This window comes from Mandrillus leucophaeus, unplaced genomic scaffold, assembly GCF_000951045.1.
Source record: "Mandrillus leucophaeus isolate KB7577 unplaced genomic scaffold, Mleu.le_1.0 Scaffold1366, whole genome shotgun sequence".
In the NCBI taxonomy this organism is placed as follows: Eukaryota; Metazoa; Chordata; class Mammalia; order Primates; family Cercopithecidae; genus Mandrillus; species Mandrillus leucophaeus.
In genome coordinates this window covers 208292-218507 of record NW_012101328.1, presented here as the reverse complement: position 1 = coordinate 218507, position 10216 = coordinate 208292, and the positions used below count along the sequence as shown (strand labels likewise).

Here is a 10216-nt window from a genome sequence, read left to right as displayed (position 1 = left end):
TATAGGTAGGAAAGGTTTTGTTATCCTTACTTACATGTAAGAAAACCAAGACAAAGAGGTAAATAACAAACTGATGTCCTCCTATGTCTGCTTCTCTCAACACTCTCCATGGATGATCTCATCCACACTTGTGGCTTAATCCTTTCACTCACAGAGATGACACTCATGTCTCAAGGGTCTAGGCCTGTGTCCTGAGCTCAGACCTACAAAGCCCATTGGCCTATTAGATCTTGGCTGACCCAGAAGTGCCACATGTTCTCCTGGAGCAAGCAAAACCCACTGAGTCTTCAAAGCCGAACCCTCAAGTACCTACCACCATGAATAGAAACATATTCAGCCTAGTACCAGACAGGTGAGACAGGAAGGGGCCACATTACGGGCAGGGACTTGTAAGATATAGTAAGGATCATGGAATTTATTTAAAGTGAGGCTGTAAAGCTACTAAAGGATCTTAATCCAAAATGGCACAATCTAATTTTCATTTTTAAAAATCACTTTTGCTACTATGTAGATAATTAAATGAAGAAAGGCAAAGAGGAAAAAAAAAGACGATGATGGCCTGTTCATCGGGAAAGAATTAGGGAAACAAGAGAGTGGATTCAAAGAATACTTTGGAAGCAGAATCAACAGAATTTGCTACTAGATTCAATTGGGGGTGGTGGTGAGACACAGCCCAAAATAAAGTATGACACCAAGTTTTCTGGCTTGGGCAAATAGGTGAACAGTGAGAATAGAGGGGGAAGGTTATTTTTTAAGTCCTATTCTGGGCATGTTGGGTTTATGGTATTCTGAAACAACACTGAAGTGAAAATGACAAGTAAACAGTTACATATACAAGTCTAAAGTGCAAGTGACATCTGGACCAAAACTATAAGATTGGGAACTTTCACAATAAAGATGACATTTATATGCCTTGGAACTGATTGATACAGAGAAAGCTCAGAGAACAAAAAGATACTCAGAGACAAGCCCTGAGAAATCTTAGTATCTAAAAGTGGGATGGAACATGATTAACAGCCAGATGAGAGGACACCAACAGAGAAAACAAAATGGCAACTGCCTGCTTCCTTGTATGTCTCCCCACCTAACTGAATTCGCTGGAGGTGGGGCCACAACCCACTCTCCACTGCGTCAATCATCCCTCTCCACGTTTACTATTCCATTCGTGTGAATATATGATCATTTCCTTAACCATCTTCCCAGCGGACATTTAGATGGTTTCCATTTTGGAGATTTTAATAAATGTTGCCATACACATCTTTGATACCTTGAAAGTAGGAAGAAAGCATGGAATGAAAGACAATTTGCTTGTTTAAACAAGTAAGTATAAAAAGTAGAAAGGAAGATGGGCACTGGGTTTAAATCCCATGCATGACCTTGGACAATCTACAGTGTTTTCCTAACACAGGGTTCACAGACACTTACCATGGATTTGTCAGTGACCAACGCATTCCAAATACTTGTCATGGCCTGTCGAATGCCAAGGTTGGGATCAAACTGGTAACGATAAAGTCGAGGAACTAGCTGAGGCAGAAAAGGAGCCAGCTGCTCTCCAGCTCTGGTAGCAATTACATTAAAACCAAAAGCAGCACCCTAAAAATAATAATAGGCTGAAGTGACTCAGATGCACCCGTTATAGTAAAATATTAACACAGCAAAAAATTCTCCCTCCCAAACTTATGCCTAAATACAGCCTGATTTATTGGGCTTTCCAATCAATAGTAGCTATGCGGGGTTCAGCTTTCTCATCAGGCACATACTTTCACAAAATGCACTGTATATCATTTGCCACTGTCTGCCAATGTAGCATGTTTGGTTTGCAGGAAAAAATAATAATAATTGTCCAGTGATAGCAACTTACCTTCCTAGAGTTCCACATTGCATGATGGTTGGCTAAATTCATAAATTTATACACCAGATCTGGCTGGCTAAGATCACTCGCCAGAGAACAAAGTTCCTTGTAGGTAGAAAGGCCCTGACTTGGAAACAAAGAAAAGGTAGGCAATAATATACTTCTCTCTCTCCAGCCTAAAAAATTACATCTTCAATATTACTAGGACATATTAAAATCAAATTTTTACTCAGTTTCTAATATTGAGTTATCTTATCACCATGGAGACAGAAAACAGGTTGGGAAGAATATAAAAAGTCATCTAATTCAACTATCAGCAATTCCTAAGCTCCTCTACATTGCTGCTGATAAATGACCTAAATGCACCTCTAAGTCCATAGAAGTGGTCCCCTCACCACCTGGGGATGCAACTCATTAATTCTCCATTATGTTATGCATAATCTCACATGATCATAAGAGAGTCATGTGAAGACGACATCTGTCTTCCCTAAGTCTTTTCTAAGCTAGACCACTCTAACCCTGATTAACTTGAGTCTTGTTAACTTTCCTCTGAACAAATATATCTAATCGTTTTATGTTATTTTGTAAAATGTAAGCACTTTTTAAAAAACTTAGAAGGAGTCTACAAGGAGAGTAAGTAGAATGAAAACAACTTTTGATGTGATAACAGTGTACTGTAGGGGAAGGTCAACGACAGAACAAACTGCAGCTTTCTCCTGTTGCAGACAACAATGAAGCAGGCTCGTGTGGGACACCACAGCAAGGCCCTGCAACCAGCAAAGATTTGCCTAACGATCCACAGAAATAAAGCATGATAAAATAAAGGAGGTCAAGCTCAAGAAATTTATTTTAAATGCTAAAGTAGTGACCTCTAAGACAAAGAATTACACCCACCCAAAAACAAGTGGCAGTGGGTGCGCCTAGCTACACTTCCAGTGTTCCGCAGGACTCAGCTGCCTGAGAGCTGACCTCTTGGCCTAGTCAGTCTTCCCCAACTGCCCTGAGAGCCCAACATCATGGGCTCCCATGCAGCAGCCCACCACCAATGGCTGGTCACTGAGGGGACATAAAGGGCCAGGCTTCATGCCTCAAAGCAGAACAACTCCGAAAGGCCACCCACGCCAGCTCAGAGCTCCTCAAGAGGCTGGTATCCACTGAAACGATGGCAGCAGTTCAGCCTTCCCTCAGTCATAGGCCCTATCCTGCTTCCTCATGTCCCCACAGTGATCCCTAGAGCACTCCCCAGTAAATTTCCCACACAGAAATCTCTATCTCAGAGTTTGTTTCCCAGGACACTCACTAAGACATCAGCCTGCCAGGCGTGGTGGCTCACACCTGTAATCCCAGAACTTTGGGAGGCCGAGGTGGGTGAATCACTTGAGGTCAGGAGTTCGAGAGCAGCCTGACCAACATGGTGAAACCCCCATCTCTAATAAAACACAAAAATTAGGCGTGGTGGCAGGCACCTGTAATCTCAGTTACTTGGGAGGCTGAGGTAGGAGAATCGCTTGAACACAGGAAGGGGAGGTTGTAGTGAGCCAAGATTAAGCCACTGCACTCCAGCCTGGGCAACAAGAGTGAGGCTCCATCTCAAAAAAAAAAAAAAAAAAAAGACATCAGTCTTTTTTCCATATAAGTTTTCTTCTTCCACCAATAAATAACATTTCTTAAGCGGGTGAAAATCAACTTCATCACTGCTGTATTTACCAGACTAATAAATACATATATATATATATATTTAAAGATGTCTACCATTCAATGGATTTAGCGTACTTACCCATCTGGCGTTTTGCCAAGAGCTCCCCCTTGAAATACCACTGTCTCTCCAGAAACTTCATGTTTAACTCTAAACCAAAATAAGAATTTCAATAAGCTTCAAGCTTTTCACACCAACATTCAACTAGCCAATGCAATTCATTTACAAAGTGATAAAACTTCCTATCAAGCATTTACTGTGCATAAGATATAAAAGTCTTTTCCGGTCAGGCGCGGTGGCTCATGCCTGTAATCTCAGCACTTTGGGGGGCCAAGGTGGGCGGATCACTAGGTCAGGAGTTCGAGGCCATCCTGGCTAATACAGTGAAACCCCATCTCTACTAAAAATACAAAAAATTAGCCAGGCATGGTGGCACACGCCTGTAGTCCCAGCTACTCAGGAGGCTGAGGCAGGAGAATCGCTTGAACCAGGGAGGCAGAGGCTGCAGTGAGCCGAGATCAGGCCACTGCACTCCAGCCTAGGCAACAGAGCAAGACTCCGTCACAAAAAGACAAAAAAAAAAAAGTCCTTTCCATGAGGCTGCAAATTTTGTAAAATGAATCCAGAATGAACAAATTAACAGATGAAAAAGACAATTCATATAATTTCCCCTGGATTAAATGTGGTAGCACATGAAAAACTATCCTTCCTACAAGGGAGGAAACACAAAGCAGCAATCCCTTACACAGATGATTTTTCCCCTCACACTCTTCACAGATTAGACTATGAATGATACGCAAGCTTCTTCTCCGTATCTTAACTTCCATTTAGCCAACAGTAATTAAGGCATTTTTCTAATCCAATACATTAATTGTCTGAGATCATTAAACTTTCAAAGCTTGACCTAGTGGCACGCTCCTAAAATTAACAGTATACACTGGAATAATTGTGCTATCCACAGCACAACAATTACGGACTTGCAATTTAGGAAAGGCTTCATAAACGAAAAAATGGAAAGCTGAATCTTCCTTCTCCAGCATATTCTCACTATGTGTATAGACTTCCTCTATGGGCTTGAATCTAAAATTTTCAAGTTCACCATACCTTTTGCCAGTCATAAGTGTTTCTACAAGTGTGGAAACCAATTCCTGTTGATCTTGTTCATTGCCTAGTTCATAAACCAACCCAAGGCCCTTTGATGCAACATCTTGGCTAAGTTCTACAAGAAAGTCAGACAAGATTGTATTACTTTAAAAAAATTTTGTCTGCTTGCTATGAAATCAAAAGCTTTAAAAAGTTAACACTGACCCAAAATGATATCAAAGATATAAAAACAGAATCAACATGCCTATTTTATTAAAAAAAAATAATAAATCATTTCAGTGGACATGGCACCATACATAAGTTACTGTAAATGAGAACCACATTCACAGAAGATCCAGTTCACAAACCTAGACAATACTGATGGACCTATACAGTGTCACTGGACAGTGCAGTGACAGATCATCCACGGGCTATAAGTCATACACATCAGAGATAAAACAGCCTCACAAGATCTCAATACACTCAGACCTAACTTTTAAAAGTCAATACAAGTCCATATGTTTAAAACAAGTTATAAAACAAAGCTACTATTGAAAGATTTAACACATATACGTTCACTCTCTCCTAGCTTAAATCAGAGCGGAAAAGTAACCAGAGGTAGAAAAAAGCTATTATGAGAGATACTAAAGAAGGCCTCGGCTCCATTTTAAAATGCAGAGTTGAGGAACATGTTCTAACGTATAAACCAATAAATAAAAAAGAATCTAAGTTTCCTATATCCTAACTAGAAATTTTGGTTTCCAAGCCATTAACATAACGCTTATCCTTACTGCTAACAAATAAGGTTTAATAATTGTTTTGATTACACAGCTCAAGAAAGTTTTCTTTTATGTTCATTAATCCAGGTTTTTCAACATTTAAAACACAAGTTCAATAAAGTTTAGAAATCAAATATTAACCAACAACCTACCATCATTTTCTGATAGAACTGAAACAAATGCACTTTGAATTTCTTTAAGATGAGACTGAAAGAAGAAAAAAGGCATTAGAACACTGAAACTCTACCTCTTTGAGAAAGAGTTTTGCTCTCACCGTGCACAAAATTTGTAGTCTTATTATCCAAGCCAGTTACAATCGCTGTTTTGCTCTCATCTTTACAGGTGGCCCAAATCACCTGGAGCTGCACCACTTTTACAGGTAGTCTAACACACGCAAGCTGACCATTGCCCTAACTGAGCTTCCCCATCTCAAGCACTTCTGACTTTATACCTTCAAGTCTAGAATCATCTTCTAGCCTATATATATCAGGCCACCATTCTTCATTCCTCCATGTACAATGTATTTCAAAATACCTACTATTGGTTAATGACCTTCACCCTCATATGCTTTCCTTGCTACTTATAAAACTGGTTTCCAACAGGGCTGACCACAGACAGCATGGCTCACCTTCACTTCTTTGTGGGTACTTAGCTTCCTCACAAGGGAAAGGAGCCAGATGCAGGCAGCTTGCCTCACATGTGGGTTGGGGCTGATGATATGTTTATTTAAAATCACATCCAACACCCATGGAACCACATCATTCACTTTGGCTCCTGGGGAAAAGCAAAGAAAAATAACAAAGAATTAAAATAATTCAACATAATTTCCTGAAAAAATTAAATTGAAATCAACATTTGCATAACAATCCTATATTAAAATCTAAATGACTAAGGTGTTTAAAGTTACTGAAGGAATCAATAATTATTCACTCTAGAACCTAGTGTAAACAAAATTACATTTCAAAGATACTCGAGTAATTTTTTAGTTCCTGAGAATGAAAACTTATCCCTACTCTTTAGTAATTTTTCTTTGTCTACTAGACGTTTCTCATCTTCCATCTAAAAACAAACTTCTTTTGCACTTACTTTCCTCCTCCAGCTACCATACTGTTTTTCTCCTTTCCTTTATTACTGCAGGGTTTCTCAAGCTCAACACTACTGACATTGTAGCTGGATAATTTTTTATTATACAGAGCTGTGTTATATACTGCAGGATGTCTAGCAGCATCCTGTGCCTTCACCCACTAGAGACCAGTGGCACCCACCCTCCCCAGTGTCTAGACATCACCAAATGTCCTCTGTGGGGCAAAAATCTCACTACTCCAGTGACAAACCACTGATTTACATTAAGACCCTTCAAAACAGTTGTTTAAACTTATGTTCAAACTTTGCTCTTCTCTTTCCTTAAGCCCACTCCAAATCAGCCTTTTACCTTCTCTTCTCCAAAGAAATTAGTCATAGAAATCACAAATGACTTTTCTGTTGCTAAGTTCAATGATGGTTTCTCAATTTTCACCTTAGTTGATATATTGGCAGTACATGACATGGTTAATTCCCCTCCACCCCTCATCCCTTCACAGTTCCTCGCTGATCACATTACTCCAGTTCTCAGAGTCAGAATCCCTTCTTTTAATTCCCATAACCACAACTCTAGCTGCCAGCAGTTCTGCTATCTGGGTAACTACAATTACAAAACCAACAAGTCCTTACTAGATTCCCATAACATGCCTGGGATAATATGCACAGATGTTAAGATGGCTAAGACCTGGGCCCTAACTGGCTTCTCAAATGCTGTTCATTCTACTCACAGCAAGATTGGTACACTGTAACCAACAACAACATCCAAAGGCCGAGTAGCACTCAGATGAGAATGACATAGAACACGCATGATCAAAATTCACATCAAAGATTCATCAACCCTCCCTTCTCCACAACATTTTATGTTCTCCTTTCCCAAAACAGACAAAAATAGAACTTCAACATTGAATGGACAATCTGAGATTCCTTTGGATGAGTAAAAAGCCAAGCAGGATGCAATCTTCCAAGAAGAGTTTGAGGCAATACAAGAGTTCAGAGAATGAAGACTGGCATAGATACCTCTCTACTAACCTTTACTTGTTAAGTCACTATGTAACTTATGGAGTCAGAAACATGCCTCTCACAGCAAACCCACTCCTCAGTGTGAGCCCTCCCTGCTGTCAAGCCTCTGTTACCACCTCTCACATGCAACCTGAAAATTCCCACTTCAGGTTTGGTTGTCTTCTTGCTAACAATGTCGCTTTCCTTCCTTACTGTCTTCCTTCTATACAAACTGCTCCTTGCCTTGCTTCACGTGTGTTCAAAGAAAAACCTCAAAGAACTGACTCGGATTCAGCTTCTGTCAATCCACAGTTCTGATTACAGTGCAAGCAAAAGTGTGTTTTTCTATTTCCTTTAAATCTCTTTATGGTGGCTAATGAAATAATAAGTGAACGCATTACCGTGGAGTGAAGTGTTAACTGTAACACTAAGTGCAATAACTAAATTAACGCATTATTCATGATGGAACACAATATACAATAAAATGTTACCACGAGAATACTATCTTTTAATTTCCTCAATTGAGAGAATAAAATATAAAAACTTGGTGACTTTTCCTTCTGTTTAAATTTTTTTTTATTCTAGCTCAAATACTAAAACATATTTTCAATTCCAAACTCAAATCAAACCACAATAAATTTGAAATCATAATATATAAAACATAAAGTCAGAAACCACACGTTCCCTCAACTATATGCTGCCACTAAAAGCCAGTGTACCCGGAGCGCTAGCAGAAGGCACTTATGTAATAAGGGATTAAAGGACACATTATCTGGAAACAACTATACCTTGAATTCTGAAACTGGCTAAATACATAAATCCTCATGAAAAGAGCACAAGCTTCAAGGTGATCCAGAGCTGACTCCCCTGCTTGCTTGCCAAAGGGTCAGAAAAATAAGTTACTAATTTCATGCTGCCTTTTTTTTTTTTTTGAGACAGAGTCTTACTCTGTTGGCCAGGATCGAGTGTAGTAGCATGATCTCAGCTCACTTGCAACCTCTACCTGCCAGGTTCAAGAAATTCTCATGCCTCAGCCTCCCAAGTAGCTTGGATTACAGGCTTGTGCCACCACGCCCAGATAAGTTTTCTATTTTTAGTAGAGATGGGGTTTCACCATGTTGGCTGGGCTGGTCTCTAACTCCTGACCTCAGGTGATTCGCTCACCTCGGCCTCTCAAATTGCTGAGATTACAGGCACGAGCCACTGTGCCCAGCCTCATGCTGTCTTCTTCACCCATCTATTTTTCTTGACTGAATGAAATTGGTAAAACAGATATAAATATTTGAAAAAAGTAATATGGAATGTATAATGATTTTGCCTCAAATGTAATAACGAGAACAAAAAAGGGTTACTTGACAATTATAAATTGATTAGCTGAATATTTGGTACCAGCAGGAGGAGTATATTCCTCTTCAGTCACTAGCCAGGCATCTCGGGCAGCCACAGAACTAGTTCCTATTGCAGCGCTGGTAATGGCTTCGCCAATAGTGAACTGAAGTTCTATCTGCTTGGCCTGTAACGAAGGAAGTAAAAGCCATGAATGAGAAAACACATTTCCCAAAACCATCCATTTCTACAGAAAGCCTGCTTAAAAGTGTGTTTCTCAGCATGTTTTGTTTTCACTCTTTGCCCTAGCTTGCTTTCGGTTAATTCAATAGTTCAAAGGCCAGGGAGGGTGAGAGGGTGGAGGATGTAAGAATCCCTTGAAGATATTTTTCAAAGTCTTTGCTGCCCTCCTCACCCTCAGTAGGAAACCACTAAGCAGTGATTTATGATTTCTGGAAGCATAATATGGTTCACCTAAGGAAGACTTAGAAAATCCCATCAACTTTGAAGCCATGTAAGTCAATATAAATTCTAGCCATCTCTCACCAGCTATATACCCCTATTTAAAATTTTTTAATTATTATTATACTTTAAGTTCTAGGGTACATGTGCACAACATGCAGGTTTGTTACATATGTATACATGTGCCATGTTGATGTGCTGTACCCATTAACTCATCATTTACATTAGGTGTATCTCCTAATGCTATCCCTCCCCGTTCCGCTCACCCCAAGACAGGCCCAGGTGTGTGATGTTCCCCTTCCTGTGTCCAAGCATTCTCATTGTTCAATTCCCATCTATGAGTGAGAACATGCAGTATTTGATTTTTTGTCCTTATGATAGTTTGCTGAGAATGATGGTTTCCCCCTTCATCCATGTCCCTACAAAGGACATGAACTCATCCTTTTTTATGGCTGCATAGTATTCCATGGTGTATATGTGCCACATTTTCTTAATCCAGTCTCTGAGACCACAGTGCAATCAAACTAGAACTCAAGATTAAGAAACTCACTCAAAACCGCTCAACTACATGGAAACTGAACAACCTGCTCCTGAATGACTACTGGGTACATAACGAAATGAAGGCAGAAATAAAGATGTTCTTTGAAACCAATGAGAACAACAACACAACATACCAGAATCTCTGGGACACATTTAAAGCAGTGTGTAGAGTGAAATTTATAGCACTAAATGCCCACAAGAGAAAGCAGGAAAGATCTAAAATTGATACCCTAACATCACAATTAAAAGAACTAGAGGGCTGGGCGCGGTGGCTCAAGCCTGTAATCCCAGCACTTTGGGAGGCCGAGACAGGAGGATCACGAGGTCAGGAGATCAAGGCCATCCTGGCTAACACAGTGAAACCCCGTCTCTACTTAAAAATACAAAAAACTAGCCGGG

The 10216-nt window shown here is 39.9% G+C and overlaps 1 protein-coding gene across 1 annotated transcript in view; it reads right to left on the bottom strand.

Moving 5' to 3' along the window:
* KIAA0368 (KIAA0368 ortholog) overlaps window positions 1–10216 on the bottom strand; it is a 114495-nt gene that overhangs the window by 27762 nt on the left and 76517 nt on the right. Inside the window, exons 24-30 of the mRNA XM_011973279.1 lie at window positions 8879–9002; window positions 6039–6184; window positions 5563–5617; window positions 4653–4767; window positions 3630–3698; window positions 1862–1979; window positions 1426–1593 (exon numbers count right to left, since the gene is read on the bottom strand). Of these exons, the coding sequence (XP_011828669.1) occupies window positions 1426–1593; window positions 1862–1979; window positions 3630–3698; window positions 4653–4767; window positions 5563–5617; window positions 6039–6184; window positions 8879–9002 (795 nt within the window). The remainder of the gene's footprint in view (window positions 1–1425; window positions 1594–1861; window positions 1980–3629; window positions 3699–4652; window positions 4768–5562; window positions 5618–6038; window positions 6185–8878; window positions 9003–10216) is intronic.